At 43.6% G+C, this 21619-nt stretch overlaps 1 protein-coding gene across 4 annotated transcripts in view; it reads left to right on the top strand.

Moving 5' to 3' along the window:
- Window positions 1–21619, top strand: part of radx (RPA1 related single stranded DNA binding protein) — a 60810-nt gene that overhangs the window by 19362 nt on the left and 19829 nt on the right. For all 4 annotated transcript variants that reach the window (XR_011343061.1, XM_069893472.1, XM_069893473.1 and 1 more), the window contains 5 exons: window positions 4605–4772; window positions 8523–8674; window positions 10543–10706; window positions 14232–14291; window positions 14611–14727. Coding sequence is in view for 3 of the 4 variants with exons in the window: in XM_069893472.1 (XP_069749573.1) it covers window positions 4605–4772; window positions 8523–8674; window positions 10543–10706; window positions 14232–14291; window positions 14611–14727 (661 nt within the window). In the remaining variant the exon portion in view is untranslated. The remainder of the gene's footprint in view (window positions 1–4604; window positions 4773–8522; window positions 8675–10542; window positions 10707–14231; window positions 14292–14610; window positions 14728–21619) is intronic.

Raw genomic sequence — 21619 nt, 5'->3', positions numbered from 1 at the left:
CACCGTAATTGAAGTTAAAACACAATGCTGGGGAAACTCAGCAGGCCACGCTGTGTACTTTATGTAGCAAAGATAAAGGTACAGAACCAATGTTTCAGGCTGAGCCCTTCATCAGGCAAAATGTAGGTAGTCTCTGTTGTATTGGGAAGAGTATCAGATTAGGTAGGTTCACAGAGAGACGAGTCTGGACACAAGTGTTACAATCGCACGTAACTTTAATTAACACACGAGAGACAAGCAAGGGAGAACGTTAAATGGTACTCAATTACTATTTCACTTAAGCAACGATATAGACATTCATCTTGAACCTAGGTTGGAGTCCAATAATAATGAACCTATACTCGACACACTTACACGTTTGAGTACACACACTACAAACAGGGATTCTTGCTCACACCTGGTACCAATGGGGGTGCAGCTCTCTGCAAGTATTGATCTAATGCAATACTATGCTCAGCTTCGGTATAGGGCAGTGCACACCTTACCCGCAACACTTCAAGCGATGTCCACTGTAGCAACCTGACATGTGGCTTGGACCACGAGGCAGAGAGGAAGAATGTGGTGTGTGTTGGTATTATATACAGTTCTGATCTGGGCATCTAGCCTATAATGACCCTAGGTGGTTTAAATTAGCCAACGGTCAGGTGTGCATTAATGGGTGGCTGGAGTCCAACCTTGATTGACAGATTATGTGATTTCCCAATAAGTTTCAGACAGGGAGGACACGAGACCACCCACATACGTGCATTCCAGGCAGGCAGGGAGGCCACACTTCCTCCACACACAACAGGCACCCAAACAGATATAAAGGATGAAAGAAAATAGTGGGAAGAAGAGGCTGAGGAGGGCTTAGACATTGGTGTGGGGAAATGGAGAGACCACTGGATAAGAGTGGAATATGGAAATGGAGCAGGCAAAGAAGAGATTGAAACAGTGGAGCTAAATGGAGGCGGGGTTACCTAAAAGAGAAATCGATGTCGTGCCTTTGGGCTTGAGGCTGGTCCAGGAGGGCAAAATTTCTGGATTGAAGGGCATCCATTTAAAACAGAGATGCAGAGGAATTCCTTTTGCCACAAAGTGGTGGACGTCTGGAATTTGCTACTACGGGCAACTGTGGAGGCCAGGATGTTGGGTGTGTTTAAGGCAGGGATTGACAGCTACCTGAATATTCAGAGTATCAAAGGATATGGGGAGAAGGTAGGGGAGTGGGGCTGAGTGGGAGAATAGGGCAGACTTAATGGGCCAAATAGCCTTATTCTGCTCCTATATCTTAGGGTTTTATGATGTGTTATTCCTCAAGTTTGCATTTGTTCTTCATGAACTGTTATTTTCCTGCATTGTTAACGTAAAATGGAGAGAATTGTGTTCTGTAGCCACCTTGTTATTATCCTGTGTCAACCTCGAAGCTTTTCATGTAGATGTTCTTTGTTTACAATGCATTGTGTTTGTTTCATAGAATTGTAGAATGATTCATGAGTGAGATTGATAGGCCCGTTTTATCCCTGCTAGCTGGTCCTAATTAGTTCTACTGCTTCATATGTTCTTGTGCCCTGTTTGCAAGTATTCTTTTCCCTTTTGAGATTCTATTGAATCTGCTTCCATCTGGATTCAGGCTGCACCTTCCAAAACAGAATACCTTGCCGTGTTTTTTAAAAAAAATGCAGCATCTTTCCTGCTCTACTTAAATCTTTTGATACTTGGGTTCTACTCAACAAACTACATTGCCAAAACAGGCCAGATTAGGAAGGGCTGATTGACTTTAAATTTATTTCACTAGGATTAAGACTTTTCAAGTTCCAAGTTTATTTAATCATCCTATTTTACAAATACAACCTGATGAAACTCTGTGTCAAACACTGTGAACATGCATATAGACAAACAATACATATGCACCGTACATTTATACAAATAAATGAATATTATTGGTGAATAAATAGTAGAGTCATGGAGGATTTGTGTGAGCAGTTCAGCAGTCTTTCTGCTGGGAAGAAGCTATTTCTCAGCATTGTGGTTTCTGATACTCCTGTATCTCTTTCCTGACAGGAAAAGATACTTTGCAAAAAGAATTACGGGCGAGTTTTTAAACCCATCAATAGTGTAATACCAGGACATAAAAGCTGCAGCTGTTGGAATCTTGGGCAAAGAAAGAACAGCTGGAGTCACTCAGCAGGTCAGGCATTGTTCATCAGCAGTAATAATAGTGTTGGTTTTCACCTGTAACTCAGCTGCCTGGGTGATCCTGCACAGTCCATTTTGTGCTCAGATCACAGATAAGTTATTGATAAGCAGTGGATGGTGAACAGAAGGCTGCAATTTATTCTGAGGACTCAAATATCAAATGATTCATCTTCCCTGCTGTTGATCAGTGTTGCCATTTGAAATGATTAACCAATTATTCCCTTCCATACCCTTTAGTAATTGCTTTCTGCTTTCGAAATTCACAGCTTTGCACCACAAAATAAATGGCACTGCAAGAGAATCGGTCCTCCCTTTCTCCGTTACTGTTATGTACATGGGGTGGCTTCGATATTTGGATCATAAGCCAACTGCTGGAGCAACTCATTGGGCCAGGCAGCATCTTCAGAGGGTGAAGGGATGGTCAACATTTCAGATCATGATCCTGCATCAGGAGTTTAGTTTGGGAGGTTTCTTTCAAATTCTATTTGTGAATCAGCTTCTTTGTTAATCAAGAATCTTGAATCAAGAGTTGCATCAATTTCTGGACACTTGAACGCACTGTTAAATCAGATTTGGAAGTGATAATTACAGACTGGATCAGGCACTTGCTGAATTATTTCTCCCCCTCAATTTTTGTTTCTGTTCCCTGCAGCACTTTCCCATATTAAAGGAGCCGTCCCACCCTGTCCACCACCCCCCCACCCCGACTTCTTTCAATGGGCAGAAGACACCTGAGGTCAAAACCACAAACCACTGACGGCCCCTCCACAGATCAGTAGGATTGGGCATGGTCTGAACGAGCACTGTGAAAACTGCACGGCATTCACGAAGCAACATCGTTGATGGTGTGATTCTGCATGGTTGACAAATTTTAACTAATGAAATAAAAGCAACCTCTCTATTCAGCAAATACTTTTGGGAAAGTTTCCTTTTGTTGCCTCAAACCTAAAAATTAAAACCTGTTCGTAAGTTGTCATAAATAGATCTGCCCATTGTAAAGCTTATCTATGGAATATTACAACACAAGACTATTTGACTGATTCTGGCTGTCTTGGTCGGTTCTCCACTTCTTTTCCCTCTGGTCTTTGCTAAAATGTTTTCTTTTCAACTTTACATCAATTTCCCTTTTAAATCTATCTTCACCCTGTTTTTGGGCAGCGCTTTCTGGTTCAACACAACTCACTGCATTTAGATAGATGAAAAAGTTCTCAAATTATCTCAATGATGTGAAATCTGTTCCACTTGTTACCATCCATCCCTTTGCCATTTAATGAGATGACAGCTGATCTGATCTTAACCTGCACTCTGTATTGTGAATCGAATCGTTTACTGTCATAGGAAATGAGATATGATGAAAAGCTTAATTTGCTATCCAGGCAAGTCCACTCGTACTAAAGTGTAGAAGAAAGTACCATAATACAGCAAAAATGTAGATTATAGTGTCACAGTAAGTCAAAATGTGCAGGATATAGACAAAAGAATGGGTAAAAGAGTGTAATGGCATCATCTTTTACCATTTAAGAAAGAGTCTGATAACAGTATGAGAGAAATTATCCTTAAATTTGGGTTGTGTTTTCTCTGTTGAAAAGGAGAAGAGAATGACACGGTGGAACGGGTCCCTTCATCTGTTGGCAGTGAGAGGTATAGACGGAGTCGAGGGACAGGATTATGGCAAGAGTTGTATTCACAACCCATGACCTCTCAGTAGATCAAGTATCCTCCCTCCAGTCGAGACAAGTTGTTAGAATAGTTAAGAAGCCTTATGGTATGCTGGCCTTCATTAGTCAGGGGATTGAGATCAATTGTTGTTGCAGCTCGATAAAACTCTGGTTAGATTATTCTTCGAATGTTATGTTCAGTTGTCGTTACAGAAAGGATGCGGAAGTTATGGAGAGGGTGAAGAAGAGATTTACGAGGATGTTGCCTGGATTGGAGAACGTGCAAATGAGGCAAGGCTAGCAGAGCTGGGACTTTTCTCTTTGGAATGAAAAAAAGGATGAGAGGTGATTCATCGAGGTCTTCAAGATCATGAGAGACATAGATAGGGTGAACAGCCAACATCTTTTTCCCTAGGCAAGACTAGCAAACACTGGAGGACATCTGTACGTCGGTGGGGGGGGGATGGAAAATGGTGAAAATACCATGAGAAAAGTTGTCACAATGTGGGGGAAACATTGTGAAAAAGGGTAAGTGGAAAAGGAAAAGTTGCCACAAGCAACACAGTTCAAAATAAAAAGAATATAGAATGGTGGAAATACTGCAGAGCCCATTCAGCACCTGCTTGTCAGGATGACTCTATTCCCTTGATTCCAATGAGCCAGTCTGTAAAGGGTACCTTTATGTTCATGAGCTAAAGTTATTGCCAGAGCTACAAACGTACCAGTGTTCTGATCCATCGTGTTGATGCCACTCAATTTAATTTACAGGGCATCACAAAGGACAGCCATATACTAAAGATCCAAAGGTGAAAGGTTTCATTCAGTGGATGAAGGGACAACGTGAGAAGGATTTGCTGAAAAGATCTGTCATTGGTGGCTATTACTCATTCCCTCCAGCACCGAGCTTATTCCAGGATTACTGCAAAACCATGAACGGTAAGAACTAAATGCACCTTTGACCTCTTGTTATATTCAGGGACTTATCAAGTCACCGGCCCAGAATAGACTTTCAGCTCAACATGTCTATGTCAACCAAGTTGGATTTCTGGGTTGGTCCGATTTGCTTGCATTTGGTCAAAACCCTTTCCATCCATATTTCCAATTGGACCCACTTCCATAGTGCTTATTTCTGCTCTTTCCATGTATCAACCACCCTCTGAATGAAAACAATGGCCCTCAGGTCCTTCTTAAATCTCTCCCCACTCATCTCTCATGCCTGCTCATTCCAGAGTCATCCACCCTGGAAAAAGACTGTGAGGATTCTCTCCATGTTCCTTTATAATTGTATAAACCTCTCCAAGATCAACCCTCTGCCTCCTATGCTCTACCGAATAAAATCCCAGCCTCTCCCGATAACTCAAGACTTCCAGTCCCAGCAACATCTTGGTGAATCTCCTCTGTACCTGTCCAATTTATCCATGTGCAATCAAGCTGGTGATCCCTAGGATTAGGTGGAGATAAGAGGAACTCTCCATAGCATCTGCCCACTTCCTTGCTCCAAACGTTCCCCCTTCCAATAACATACCAAACCAAAATCTCCATGGCTTCTTGAATGCACGTAACAAGTCCCATGACAGTGGTGCTCTGGAGTCTGGATGAGAGTGAAGCTAACCCATGTGGTCTTTCATATCTGCCTGATGGATCCAATGACCAACACTCTGGTGACCCTTGTTTTTGGAGTAGGGGTCACTATTGAATAGGGAAATGAAGGGTTCTGGGGGAAAGGTAGGTAAGTGGAGCTACATTATGTTCACAGCCCATTCTTATTGAATGGCGGAGTATGCTCGACAAACTCTATGGCTGACTCTCCTATTTCTTGTATTCATGTAACCCATGTGGTCTCTCATGTGGGCATAATGGATCCAATGGGCCTGACATTCTATTCAAGAGTAGAAGAATTCCTCCAAGGGCTTGTGAACATTCCTCATTATCTGGGAGGGATCTAGGAGAGCACCTCAGCTCTCTCTGCCGCAATAATGGGTATTTCACAGTGGCCACCCATTTCAAATTCCCTGCCTCATTCCCATGCCAACGTGTATGCCCATGGTCTCATGCACTACCAGACTGAGGCCACCCTCAAATTGGAGAAAGAATACCTCATATTCCCTTGGGCTCCCTCTTACCAGATAGCATTAACAAACACTTTGGTGATTTCCCTTAGCCCTACCCCCAAATCTATCCGTATTTTTCCTTTCCTTTAGCTCTGTTTGTCTCTCTTTTCTTTTCCCTCTGTATCTTTTTATCCAGCTTAGCGTTCAAAGAGCCACCCCCTTCCCCGATCAACTTTCACCTTTCCTCTCCCATCCTCTCCATGTCCAATTATTTCCTTTTCTCTTTTGGCCTGTGCTCCTCCCCCTGCCTTCCCTTCTCCCCCAGCCTTTTAATTGAGATGCCTGCCTGCTTTTTACTCATACCTTGGGGAAGGGCTCAACCCCAAACCACCTATGGATGTTGCGAGACCTGCTGACTTTCTCCGGCATTTCTGTGTTTTCACAATTACAGACTTTCGTGTTCCACTTACTTCCCAACTTAGATGAAATTAACTGTGGAAGCTTGTACCATCGTGAATGACCCTGTTAAAACATGTAGCACTTACTTTCTCCAAGAGTATGAACTCAGCAACAAGCTATCTGTGAGGGGAACTCAGCAACAAGCTATCTGTGAGGGGAACTCAGCAACAAGTTATCTGTGAGGGGAACTCAGCAACAAGTTATCTGTGAGGGGAACTCAGCAACAAGTTATCTGTGAGGGGAACTCAGCAACAAGCTATCTGTGAGGGGAACTCAGCAACAAGCTATCTGTGAGGGGAACTCAGCAACAAGCTATCTGTGAGGGGAACTCAGCAACAAGTTATCTGTGAGGGGAACTCAGCAACAAGTTATCTGTGAGGGGAACTCAGCAACAAGTTATCTGTGAGGGGAACTCAGCAGATCAGGCAGCATCAGTGGGAGATAAAGTTTGGGACCAGAAAAGTCAACCATTCTTTCTCTCCCACTGATGCTGCTCGGCTCACTGAATTTCGAGTTTCCAGTGGCTGAAGTTTGCTGTATGTCTTCAGCACGAGGTTGGGAAGGGGGTAGGTTACATGACTGACCTCCCTGCGTTTTCACTACAAGAGCATGAAGACATACAGGTTCCAAAGAGAAAAGTGTGTCCCCAGATATTGGCTTTCAGTCTAACCCACGCAGGCTTTGGGCTCCCATCAGATCCCAGATCTTTCACCAAATATCTACAGCTGGGGGTGATGGTGTGCTGTGTTGCTGTGCTCCATCCTGCCATCTCCACATCAACTTGGTTGGCCTGTCGCACGAGGGCAGGCAGTTCAAGAAGTTGTTCATCTAGGAAATGGATCCTTCAGCCCATCGGCTCTGTGCTGACCATCAGACCACAGAAATAAGTCCTTTCAGCCCACCTTGTCTATGCCAACCTTGCTGCCTGTCTATGCTAATCCCCTCTGTCTGTATTGCGCCTGTATCCTTCTACTCCTATCCTCTCCAAATCCAGGTATACCCCGCTTTATGAAACTAGGGCATTCCTGTGAAACATTTCGTAAACTGAAATGGCATAAAGCAAAGACCCATTCACTACTATTGAAGGCTATTTTATAAAACCAAACACAAGTGTCTTTGTAAAAGCGAATTTTGGTACAGTGAGTATTCGTAAAATGGGGTACACCTGTATGTGTCCAGTGCCTTTGAAGTACTGATGTAGCTGCCCCCGCCTCTGGCATTTCATTCCAGATATTCACCAACTTCTGTGTGGGGGAAAAAGATTCCTCGGATCTCCATAGATTTCTCACCTTAAACCAGTTCCTTCTAGTTCTAGACCTGAATTATATTTACTCAATTAATGGTCCTTTTAATTTCATAAACCTCTAAAGGATCATCCCATAAATTCCCATGTTCCGGATTGTATGCTTTAATTGCTTTTTTATTCTCCCCACATTTCCATCAGCTCTCCCCAGATTCCACCACTCACCTACATGAGCTGCAGTTTACAGCGACCAATTAGCCTCCCAACCAGCACATCTTTGGGGTGTACGAGACACCTGGGGGAAACCCTTGCTGCCGCAGGAAGAAGGTGCGTACCTCCCATACACAGCTGCCAGGGCGAAGGACCTAACCCAAGCTGCTGGGGGAGGGAGAAAGCGGCAGTACCATGGAGATGCCTTCTTTGCCGACAGTGCTCAATAGATGTTATCGTTTTACTCTACGTCCTCATCATGAGGATGTACCATAAAATCCCCATGATCCGTAATTCAAGCAAAAAAATTACAGAAGATAAGTAGGTAAAAAATAGGAATGTTAAAAATTGGCATCCCCTCGTGATTAGTTCACCAATGTCAAGCAACAGGAAAATACACTTATCCGGCATCTACCAATCCCCATAGTTGCCAAATACTGGATCTGCAGCTGCCACAACACCACAGCTGAAATGCTCCATATACATGTTCTGCACTGTTGGTTTATGACATAGAACATTATACCACAGTACTGGCCCTTCAGCACATTACGTTGTGCCAACTTCTCTAAGCCTACTCCACAACAAACGAATCCTTCCAGACCTCACACCCATAACCCAGCATTTTTCTTACAATCGGGCCAATCAAAGAGTCTTTTGAATGTCCCTTACTTGCAGGTGATTTGTTGGTTTCTCTCGTGAATGTATTGATTTTTAATTCCCCAGCTGAGGTTGTGTTGACCTCCACCAGTGACCTGCAGAAGGTGATTGCAGGTCTGCACTACAAAGAGAGCCGGCGGATCACCTTGCAGGCAACCATCGCTGCTGTTCAATTCGTTTCAGAGTCAGTAGGTGGGCACGGAACTGGCCCCGTGCAGGTACACGCTTCTCGTGCATGTCTGGCTCACTACTTCTTCCTCAGGTGCCTCTGCATTGGCTGCTGAGAGAAAGACTTTCATTTACATAGCATCCTTCATGTCCCATACAAGCAGCGCAGTTAGATTAATAGTTAGCGCAACAATATTACACTGCCAGCAACCTGGGTATGATTACGCTTGTAAGTTTTCCCCGTGTTTGCGTGGGTTTCGTCCCACCTTCCAAAGACGTACAGGATGAGTAGGTTATTTGGTCAATGAGCATATTTGGACTTGTATTTGCCTGAGAGGCCTGTTACCATGCTGTATCTAGTTTTTTTTTTAAGTTTACAAAGAGTGGCCAAAGCATTTCATACTCATCAAGGTACGATTGAACTGGAGTCATAGGTGATATGTTGCAATCTACAAGATCTTGGTGAGACCACACCTGAGCAACGTACCAAGAAAAAAAATATGCTTGCAAAGTTCACCAGTTCGCAGGGAGTGTTGTTTGAGAAGAAGTTAAATAACGAGATTTCTATGCATGAAAGCTCAGAAGAAAGAGACAGGATTCAATTAAAACTCAGGAAGTAGTGAACCTGTGAAATTCACCTCACAGAGTGCTATGGAGAACAATTACTCAATATTTTTAATGGGATAGATTTCTGGAATCAAAGAGCATCTGGGGTAGGGGCAAACTCATGAATATGATATTGAAATGTGTATGCAGTCAATGGCCGAATGGTATACTGCTGTTAGTTTCTCTATTTTGATGTGGGAAGTGTGGTTGCCATGGTTACACAGTTGCATAATAACCACAAAGATTTTTAGCAAGGAAGAAGACAGTCCCGGCAAACAATAGTGTCAAGGAGTCTAACTGAGAGGGACTGGAGCCTTCTCCTAACTTCTCATCTGTTCCTAACATATAGTGCCAAGGGATCTAATAGATTCACCCAAGCCTCCTCCTAACATCTCGTGAATAAGAGGCACGTCTAGCAATGCAGCACCCCCTCAATAAATATGGACATACAGCACGGTAATGGGTCATTTCGGCCCGTGAGTCTGTCCCACCCAATTTACATCCTATTAACCCACACTCCTGGTACGTTTTTGAATGGTGGGAGGAAACAGGAGCCCCTGGAGAAAACCCATGCAGACACAGGGAGAATGTACAAACTCCTTACAGACAGCATGGTGTTTGAATCCCAGTCCAGTCCCGATCGCTGGCACTGTAAAGGCATTGCGCTAACCACCACACCAACTGTGCCGCCCATTACTACCCTCGTGTTCTGGTTTCTGAAAACCTGTAAATCCATAAAACCGACTCCGTGACTATTGGGGGATGTTTTCATGGTCTCAACAAGAGTGAACAATTTAGTTGCACCTGTGCAAGCAATAGGTTACATGGTGTTGGCTCAGAAGAGTCGGCAGGAAGGTGAGGGCTAATCTGAGCCAGTTTAAAGGCGGGACAGTTAGCATGGTGGTTAGTGTAATGCCGTTACAGCGCCAGCGACCAGGGTTCAAATCCAGTGCTGTCTGTAAGAATTTGTATGTTCTCCCCGTATCAGTTTGAATTTCCTCCAGGTGCTGTGGTTTCCTCCCTCCATTCAAAAATATACCAGAGTTGTAGGTCAATTGGGTGTAATTGGGCGCCACAGGCTCGTGACCCAAAAGGGCCTGTTACTGTGCTGCATGTATGTATGGCTTAATGGTGAACCTGTGCAGAACTCAAATTATGAATTTGATGCACCAAACCAGAACATAGTGAGCAGGTCCAAATAGTAAATGGTCGTAATAGTGATCTTTTTATTTATCTCCAGTTCTAAATGCATTGTCCCATTGTGTTGTCTGACAAACACTCTTAATTTTGTGTGTATCTTCACCCTGAATAGAAAGCTGAGGACCAAACCAGCCTGTTGCTGAGGGAAGGTCACACCTCCTCATTGTTGCCTCCAGGGCCAGTCCTACCCGGGAAACCTCCAGAGAAAGTTCAAGCTGTGCCTTCCAAAGGCCAACAAAGGCGCAGGTCACCAGTGCTGAACCACTATGCATTAAGGTGGGTCAGATTCCAGGTTCACTTCTCATGAGCAGTGAGGAATGGGAAACAAATACAGCCATGCCTTAAACTTGAAATAAAGAACATCGAGAAAAGTGCCATGTCCAGCTTGAGTTAAGTTTTGGGGATACTGTGCGTGTGCTGGCCTTGAGCTGACCCACCCATATGATATGCTCAAGGTCACAGGCTTAATCCCCACCAGAACAACTTGGCTGATTTCCTCCTCCCACCAGTGGCTCCTGTCTTTCACGGAAGGCATTAAATGGAGATCGATCAACAACTTCCGCTGTGCACCAAGAACCCCAAGTGGTGAAGATTATCCCCCTACTTTCCTTGCCATTGTTTACCTCCTCTTGAAATTGATCGCAAAGTTATTATCCCACTACAGTTGGACAGGTTAGCTGTAGTGCTTCCTACATCACAACAGATTATAGCCAAATATTCTTTGTCTCCTCACAACTCTTAAGTAAGCAACCTAATTTTGGGGAGTCTAATGTAATGAGGCCACTGATGAACACCCTGCTTAAAGGCCGACTAGAAAGCCATGACTGTAGTTGGCAAGGTACAGAGTGCTTGTCTCTCAATCAAGCCCAGGATATAAGGCCAAAAGGGATTTGACCATCTACTCCGATTCACAATGAGGACATGAGTTCTGCGAATCTCTACAATGTGAAAGAAGCAACAAGAATGCAAGACTTTCCCAGTTTGGATAAAACCAGCCCTGAGCTGCTTCAAACTTGGTTCTGATTTGCCACTCCTAATCAGCATCTATTGACTTCTCTGCTGTTGTCCCTTGAAAGAGAAGAGAATTGCAAGCTTAGGACATTGAGAAGCACTTTAGACTCAATGAAGGCATAATTGGACACATTGCAGAAAGTAGGCCCATAACAGCATGACTGCAGAGTTGGTTTTAAACCTTGTTAATTGACGGGTAAATGTTAGTCAGGACAGGAGAGGTGATTGTGTGAGATTTTTGTGTATCAAAGGGAGTAGACAAAGCTCCTGGTAAGATCGCTCCAGAAAGTTGGAAGTTCTGACAGTGCATCATTCCCACAGAACTGCACTGGGTGGATCAGGCACATTCCTGCGGTGGGGGACACAGGAGACTGCAGATGCTGGAACAAGAAAAAGTCTGCAGGACGAGCTCAGCAGGTCAAGCAGCATCGGTTGCTGTAGAGAACCAAATCAGAGGTCAATCCACAGGACCATAAGAGTGGCAGAGAGGATCATTCAGGTCTCCCTCTCACCATCCTCGCCCAACCCACCCCCACACCCCATCAACATGGTTAACAAAGATCATTGCCTAAAGAGGACACGCAAAATTGTTGAGGACTCCTACCAACCCATGTACAGCCTCTTTCAGCTACACTTGTCAGGAAAGAGATATAGGAATATCAGAGCCAGCACCACCAGGCCGGGGAACAGCTTCTTCCCACAGGCGGTGAGAATGCTGAATGACCAAATGAACTGCTCACACTAACCATCTGAGACTCTACTTTTTAGTGAATAATATTTAGTTATTTTTATACATGTATATTTGTTTTGCATATGTATCGCTTGTCTGTATTGGTATTATGTCTGGTTGTGTGTTTGTATGCTTTGCACCGAGCACCACAGAATGCTGTTTCATTAGGTTCTAGAATGATAGAACCATTGAACATTACAGCACAGAAACCAGGCCGTATGACCCTTCCAGTCTGTACCAAACTATGATTCTGCCTAGTCCCACTGGCCTGCACCCAGTCCACAGCTCTCCATATCTCTCCTATCCATGTACCTGTCCAAATTTGTCCTAAATATTAAAATTCAGCCCACATTCACCACTTCAACTGACAGCTCTTTCTACATTCCCACTACACTCTGTGAGATGAATTTTCCCCTAATGTTCCCCATAAACTTTTCTCCTTTCACCCTTAACCCACGTCTTCTGGTTTATATCTCACCTCAGTGGAAAAAGCCTATTTATATTTATTCTATCTACACCCCTCATAATTTTAAATACCTCTATCAAATCTCCCCTCATTCTTCTAAGCTCCAGGGAATAAAGCCCTAACCTGATTAACCTTTCCCTGTAACTCAGTTCCTGAAATCCTGGCAGCATCCTAGTAAATCTTTGCTGCACTCTCTCAATCTTATTGATATTTTTCCTGTATTTAGGTTACTAAAACTGCACACCATACTCTAAATTTGGCCTCACCAACTTTTCTATAACATCCCAACTCCTATACTCAATAATTGGATTTATGAAGACCAATATGCCAAAAAATATCTTTACAACCCTGTCTACCTGTGTCACGACTTTCAGGGAATTATGTATCTGTATTCCAGATCCCACTGTTCTACCACACTCCTCAGTGCCCTACCATTTACCATGTATGTCCTACCTTGGTTTGTCCTTCCAAAATAACACCTAATACTTGTCTGCATTAAATTCCATCTGCCATTTTTCACCCAATTTTTCCAGCTGGTTCAGATCCTTCTGCAAGCTTTTAAAACCATCCTCACTGTCCACAACACATCAATCTTTGTGTCATCTGCAAATTTGCTGATCTAATTTGCCACATTATTATCTAAATCATTGATATAGATGACAAACAACAATGGTCCCAGCACTGATCGTCGAGGCACACCACAAGTCACAGGCCTCCAGTCACAGTCCACTACCATTACCACTCTCTGGCTTTTCCCCAATAGCCAATGACAAATCCAGTTCTGCCTTGTGTATGAGTGGGTTTCCTCCGGGTGCTCTGGTTTCCTTCCACCATTCAAAATGTACAGGGGGTTGTAGGTCAATTGGGTGTAATTGGGCAGAATGGACTCATGGTCTGAAAGGGCCTGTAACCATGCTGTATGTCTAAAAAATGTTTAAATTTAAAATTTCGGAGCTTGTGACTCAAGGGGCTCCAACTTTTATTCTGATAACAGCCTTGTCAGTTCTCATCTGATTGCAATTGACAGCCCAAACCGTTGCTGAGTTTGAGAACCTTGTGATTGACTAGTGTATGCAAAATAATGTGACTAAGAAATTTTAAAAGTTACAATTAACACCAGTACTGTAGAATCATTAAGCTGTACAACACATCCATGATGACCAGCTGGTTGCCTGCATTGGATCCATATCCCTCTCAACCTTTCTGATTCATCTTCTACTCTGAGTCATAATTTTAAATGCCAGCTTTCTCTAACAGCTCATTCCACAAACCCACCACCCGGTGAGGAGAAAAGTTGCTCCTCATACCCCTTGAAAATCTGTCCCCTCTCATTTTTAATCTATGCCCTTTCATTTTAAACTACCCTATTCTTGGAATAAGACTGCCACATTCACCTTACCAATGTCCCATATGATGTTATAAGGTTTTCCCTCAGCCTGTGCTCTAAATAAAATCTCCTAGCCTTTGCTTGTAACTAAAGTCCTCCAGTTTTTGTAACAACCTAGTGAATCTTTTCTGCACCCTTTCCAGAACCACTCTAATAAAACTAGCAGTTACACAGGGATTAAATGCTAATACTTCCATGTTCTTTCAGGCACAGATATCCTTTGAGGGATTTACAAAAGACTGATACAAGCAAATGGCAAGCATCAAGGTATGTTACTGCAACCCTCACCCACCTTGGCTTGACTTTCTGCTTGACTCTGTACTTGTGTATATGTCAATAACCTTCCATCTCCCCTCCACCTGTTCCACCCTCCTCTCCCATCATGCCGTCCCCGTCATCATCTGCCACTCTCCTCCCTCCCACCTGCTTCTTCCTCTTTCCCACCTGTCTGCCCACCCCTTCCTCCCGGCTGCTTTCCTGACTCCTCCCCTAACCTCTGCTGCTTTCACACCCCCTCCCTCCCTCCCCCAAACACAATGTGGTTTGGCTGTTCACACACCTCTTCTCTGTCACCCATTGAATCAAGGGAGAGGTCGCTGAATGCTGCAGGCGTACTGAAGAAGAAGAAGCAACCGAAAAGATTGAAGGCCCTGGAACTGAAGATGTTGTGTCAGAATCCAGTGATGACCACAGCTCATACGCGGTACATGGCTGGCAAGTTCTTTCTTCCATCTGTAGGCTAGTCAGTACCTTCCTCAACCACCTCCATTGGCAGCTCATTCCATACACCCACTACCCTCTATAAAAATTAAAAAAAGTTACGCCTCAGGTTCCTGTTAAATCTCATCCCCTCACATTAAGCGGTTACCCTCTGGTTATTGATTCTCATACTCTGGGGATCTCTGAATTCACCTAATCTATTCCTTTCATAATTTTTCACACCTCTATGAAATCACCCTCATCCTCCTACACTTCAAGGACTAAAGCCCCAGCCTGCTTAATCTCTCCTGATAGCTCAGGCCTCTGAGTTCTTTCAATAGCTTTGCAAATCTTCTCTGCACCCTCTCCAGCTTGGCAACATCTTTCCTGCAGCACGGTGACCAAAACTGAACACAATACTCCAATACTCACCAATGTCTTACACAACTGCAACATGATCTCCTAATTTCTATACTCAGTACTCTGACTGATGAAGATCAATGTGCCAGAATCCTTTTTGACCACCCTGTCTACCTGAAATCCCACTTTCAAGGAACTATGTACCTGTACTCCTAGATCCCTCCGCTCTACAGCACTCCCCAGATATCACAACTTACCCACGTTAGATCTCTCCAAGATGCAACACCTGATCTTCTCTGAATTAAATTCCATCAATCATTCCTCTGCAACCCTCCCACCCCACCACCCCAGCCGATCAAGATCCTATTGCAAACTTTGGTAACCACCTTCACTCTCTACAATAGTAGATACCTTAATGTCATCCACAGACTTGCTAATCGTGCCATGTATATTTTCATCATTGATATAGATGACAAATAGCAATGGGGTCTGCCCCGAAACCTGTGGCACACCACTCATCACAGGCCTCCAGTCTGAAAAACAACTTAACACTCTGCTTTCTACCGTGAATCCAATTTTCTATCCATTCTTTATCTCACCTTGGATCCCATTTTATCTAACCTTCCAGGAAGGGCGGCATGGTTGGCATAGCAGTTAGCGCAATGCCTTTGCAGCGCCAGCAGTAAGGTCTGGGCCGGAGTTTGTACTTTCTCCTCGTGTCTGTGTGGGTTTCCTCTGGGGCCTCCAGTTTCCTCCCACAGTTCAAAACGTACCGGGGGTGTAGGTTAATGGGGTGTAAATTGGGCAGCACGGACTCATGGGCCAAAATGGCCTGTTACCGTGCTATATGCCTATATGTCTAAAAAAAAATAATTAAATTTAAAATTTAAAAATTTAATTTAAGTCTATATATACAGTGTCTGCAGGTCCACCATCATCAACCTTCTTAGTCACATCTTCAAAAAAAACTCAAGTAGTTACCAACCTGTGCTGACTATCCCCTAATGAGCCCTTGTCCTTTGAGGTAGATATGTATCTTCTCCCTCAGAATACTCTCTGGTAACTTACCAGCACAGATGTTAGACTCACTGGCCTGTAGTTCATTGACTTTTCCCTGCAGCCCTCTTGAGTAGAGCCACAACATTTGTAACCCTCCAGTCTTCTGGTACCTCATCTGTACTTAATGACAACTCAGTGCCCCTGGATAGATCTGCTCATGCCCAAAAGATTTATCTACCTTCATACACATCGGGACCTTCAGCACTTGTTCAACTGTAATACTAATTGATCTCAAGACACTACCATTGACTGCCCTGAGTTCCCCAGTCTTCATGCCTTTCTCCACAGTAGAAACAGAGAAGTATTTGTTGAGGACCTTGCCCAACTCCTGTGGCCCCACACAGAGTTGACCATTTTGATCCCTGTGGTGGGGGGGGGGGGGGTCCCTTTTCTTTATGTGCATAAAATCTTCTGGGATTATCGATTATGTTATCTGCCAGAGCTAATTCCTGTCCCCTTTCTGTCCTCCTGATTTCCTTTTTTTTTAGCTTCCTCATCAGTTCCCAAAACACCACGAGGTATACACTTGATCCCAGCTACTTGTATCTTCCCCAAGCCTCCTTGCCCTTGAAGAGAGCTTGAATTTCCCTCAGCATTCAAGCTTCCCTCCCCTTGCATGTCTGACCCTCCACTCTAACAGGGACTTGAATGTCCTGGACTCTTGTTGTTTTTATTTTTATTTTTTTGTTTTTTTTTCACACCATAAATCACATTAGCCATGATTAACACACTTTTAGAAACATCCAATTTTTCTGAAGGTTATTAATGACAATCTGGTAGTCCTAGAGTTAGTTATACAACATGCTGGAGCGGCATTGGCGACTGAGTTCTCCCCATGTCTGCGTGGGTTTCCTCTGGGTGCTCCAGGTTCCTTCTACCTTCCAAAGACATATGGGGTTAGTAGGTTCATTGATCACATGGGGTTATTTAGACAGCATGGGCTTGTGGGCCGGTAGGGCCTGTTACTGTGCTATATCTCAAAATTAAAATTAAGTAGACTCTTTGGCCTACCATCAGGCCTATCTATACTCATCCTACTTGCCTACATTAATTCCATATCCCTCTGTGTTCTGTTCATTCAGGTAGGTGTCAAGATGGCTCTTAAATGTGGTTGCTGTTCCTTCTTTCAAAAACTAACCACTTTTGTGTGAAAAATGTACCCTTTAAATCTTCATGAGAGCTTCATGGTCACATTTACTGAACCATGTTTTTTTTTAAATTCCAGATTTAATTATAATTTATCATTTATTTACAATGCAGTAGAATCCAATTCAGGCTATTTAAACCTATATGCTGCCCAAACTTATGTTATAGAACAATTAAATTCCTCTGCCATTGTCTGGCAATTTGTGTTTGTGCCTGTGAATTAGTGGCCTGAGTCTCAAGGTTATGACTTCAGTAACTTAACTTTCTATTTGGACCTGAGCAGGCCAGTACTTTGGTCTTTCTCAATGGCTGTAAAACCACCATTCAAGATCAGAGAAGGCAGGATGAGGAACTCTAATCTCAGAGGCATTTTTTTCCGTAATTTAAGTTTTGTCTCCCTTGAGTAAAATTCAAGGCAAAATTCAAGGTAATTCAAGGTAAAATTCATTGCAAAGGTCAGGGAAAATCAAAATACTGTGGTTAGATTGGACAGGGTAGGACAGATATTGTTTGTGTTTTTATTTTGCCATTAGTTCCCATTTGCTTACGAGCAAGGATTGTTTGTCTACTGGAGGCAAACAGAATATATGTAAAGATTGATATGTAGTCAGGCGATGGAGTCGAGCCCAAATCAACAGTGATTTTAATAATTAATTCTTTGGGAGTGATATTTCTAAGAAACCTGATGAGGTTTTTTTTTCTGAATTCTCTCACTTCCAGCTCTCCCCAGAGTGAATTTCACATTTGCCTAATACTCCTGGGTCCTGCAGGGATCTCACCTATGCAATCCATCATCTTCTAGGAGATCAAGGGCAGATGGGGAGTGGAGTAGAAAGTCTATAATTGTATTTTGATTAATATGGTTCATAGTGTGAAAAATAAACAAATTTAACTAAGCAAGTCTATAATTCAGCCTTCTTTCTGATCCAAGTGATTGTCGAAAGGAGGCAGAAAAAGTGACCACTTGGAAAAATTCCACAGAAAATCTTTTTAGAATTCCTTCTCAGGATGTTGGAGTTGATGGGAAGGTTATTGCACTCAGAGGCAGAGCCACTTAAACGTAGCAGTGAAACAAAGTAGCAGAAACACAGAAAGGCTGGAGGAACTCAGCGGGTCCCGCAGCGTTCATCGAAGGTAAAGATCATTAACTGACATTTCGGGCCTGAGCCCTTCCTCAAGGTAAGAGCAAAAGGCCGGCAGGCATCTCAATTAAAAGGCTGGGGAGAACTAAGGAAAGGGCAGGGGGAGGTGTACAAACCATCAGACAAAAGGTGTTAATTGGATATGGATAGGAGGAAGGGAAACAGGAAGGGTGAGAAATTATTGAAGGAGGGGGTGTTTGGCTCTGAATGCAGAGATGGGGGAGATGGAAAAGGAAAGAGAGAGAGGGAGAGAGAGAGTCATAAGGATAGATTGAGGAGAGGAAGTAATGGAAACCAGAGATGTCTATGTTAATGCCATGCAGTTGAAGGGTGCCCAGATGGAATGTGAGGGGTTAGCAAATTTCCCCCATTGATTCCTTTGTCCCCTTTCCTCTAACTCTGTCTCTTTCTCTCTCTTTCCTTTTCCCTGTCTCCTTTCACAGACCCAAGCAAACCCCACCGCCCCCCCCCCCCCCATCAATTCTCACCTCTCCTATCCACATCTAATTAACAACTTTGTTGATCTGTGCTCGTCTCCCTGGCCTTTTAATTCAGCCACCTGCCTGCTTTTTAACTCATACCTTGAAGAAGGCCTCAGGCCTAAAACATCAGTTATATTACCTTCTCTGTATGCTGCAAGCCCTCCTGAGTTCCTCCTACAAAGCAAGGATATTGGTACTGTTGTGCTATTACACCAGCTGAGGATACTGTACTGCCATGTGATGAAATCACGCCCAACCTGATTGTAACCTCAACTCCTTTCATTCCTTTGCCTCAAAAAAAATGCAGGAGCAAATGTTCTTGTAGCGTGACACAGCGGATATCAATTTTTAAACAAAAATGCATCCTCCTTACAGACCTTGCCTCTGAACCCCTGGTTCTAATTTACAAAACTTTTAAGATGAATGCAAATCTCAAACGCCACTTGGAGTTTGTGAAACGTAATTTTGCTCTTAAGCTCGTGCGTCTAATGTAGAACAGCTTCACAATTGCATCACTATGGGACAATTTGCACTCAAACACACAGAGTTTTGTACATGAGGCATACAGGTAGAATACCTTGCCAAGCAAAAAAAAACAGCGATTTCTTCACACAGAGCCTGGTGGGTATATGGAAGAAGTTGCCGGATGAAGTGGTAGAGGCGGTGTCAATGGTAACATTTGAAATATATTTAGCCAGGTACGTTGACAGGAAAGGTTTCGAGGTTTATGGATCGAACGTAGGCAAATTAGACTGGCTGAAGACCCTGCTTTTGTGCTATAAAACAGTAAGGCATCAGCACTAGATCTGTATCTGAGGGCGAACAAAAAGATGTGAAGTTGCTGTGTCAATGAAGCTCAGAAAATGAGTGCAAAAGTTGACTGGACTGAAATTGGGCGTTCACTTTTTGGCTCACACTGTCAGCAGTCCCAACTGGAGCCTTACTTGAGGCCATGCTCTTCTGATTAATTGAGCGTGGAATCTGAGCTGTCAGCCAGTGCAAGATCAGAGGGTGCTTTGTTGTTGGAGACGGGGACGTCTGCACTAGATGATCATGCTGAGACACTTGACTGCGTGTTCCTTTCATTCTAGCCCCACGTTAAAGATCGCACAGCATCGCACTGAAGTTTGCCCCTCGCGCAGGGCAAGCAAACCATAAATTACCTGGTGAGTCATCACCTGCCAGGATTGTTGTGTTTGGGAACCTGCTGACCAATGGCTGTTCTCTGCTGGGTCAGTTGGCTGAGACTTATGATGAGGTGCATTCAATCCTCATAGAGTCACAAAGCACCAAACAGGCCCTTGGGCCCACCTTATCCATGCTGACCAAGTAAGTATTCTGGGCTTGATTTGGTCCATTTGCTTCATTTGGTCCATTTTCTTTTGAATATGTCCTATCTATCTATGTGTCCAAATTGTGCATCTTCATTCCATGTGGGGATGGGGCATTTAGTCCATCAAGTCTGTTCATTACCATAGATTTCTACACAGCAAGATCCCAAAGGCACCAATGACCAGGTAACCTGTAATGGTAATGCTGAATGATTGATAAATATTGTTTGGAATATAGTCCTTCTTTTCAAAAGAATACAACAGCATCTTTTTTTGGTCTGCCTGAGAGGGGAGAGCATTTTAACAGCTTGTCTGGCATGGTATCAACTGTACTAGCTGACCACTAGCCGCTGGGAGGGTCAGCCGTGATTTTTGCGGCTAGGTCTCCAGAATGTGACATATAGCTACAGAGCAGTGGTGGTGGGTCACAGCTGGCATCTAATATCTCAATGGCGTTTAAGGGGTCCTTCTTGGAACAAAAAGCTGCTCCCACAACCCCCTGCCTCACCCACCCACATTTCTTCACTTGACCAGAAGATGTAAAAGCAGAAATAGGCTATTCAGCCCATCGAATCTGCCCCATCATTCAATCATGAGCTGAATCATTTTCCCACTCAGTCTCCTCCTTATCACCTTTGATGCCCCAGTTAATTTAAAAAAAACCTATCCCTCTCTGCCTTAAATACATCCAACAACTTGGCCTTCCACAACTGCCTGTGGCAACAAATTCTACAGATTCACCACCCTCTGACTAAAGGAATTCCTCTGTTCAAAGTGGATGCTCTTCAATCCTGAAGTTGTGCCCTCTTGTCCTCAACTCACAGCATGTGAAATGACCTTTCTACATTTACTCTGTCTATGCCTTTCAATATTTGAAATGTTTCAATGAGAGTCCAGTTTGTACAGTACTTGTTCAGGCTGAAATTTGGCCTGTCTTGTACACTGCCAATGCTGTCAGTGTCTGCAGCTGACACTGGGTTCCATTCATTTCAGTAAAGCTAAATTTCCGAGATGTGGTTACAATCACAGATTACTACATCAAACATCTTGTGCACATCACACCAGATTAATTTCTACCCAAATATCATTTCAGTTGTCTGGTTAATTGGAGTCTTGTGAAACCAAATGATGGGATGGAAAGGTTTTTCTGGAGTCCACTTGATCAGATCAATTTCAAGTTTCTGGCCATCCCATGTTCTGGTAACTGGGGATTGGGTTCGGTGGATGAAAACTTGATTTTAAAATTCCATCATTGATTTTCACACTCGCTACCCTTTCCCCTCACACACTCTATCCCCCACAACACTGAAATATTATGAAAATTCCACACTCCTCTCATGCTGGCTCCTTGGCTCTCCCTTGTTTTGATTCTTCTG

Source organism: Narcine bancroftii, chromosome 8 (assembly GCF_036971445.1).
Source record: "Narcine bancroftii isolate sNarBan1 chromosome 8, sNarBan1.hap1, whole genome shotgun sequence".
NCBI lineage: Eukaryota > Metazoa > Chordata > Chondrichthyes > Torpediniformes > Narcinidae > Narcine > Narcine bancroftii.
Note: the sequence above shows the minus strand (reverse complement) of the source record. Positions and strands in the feature narration are given on the sequence as shown.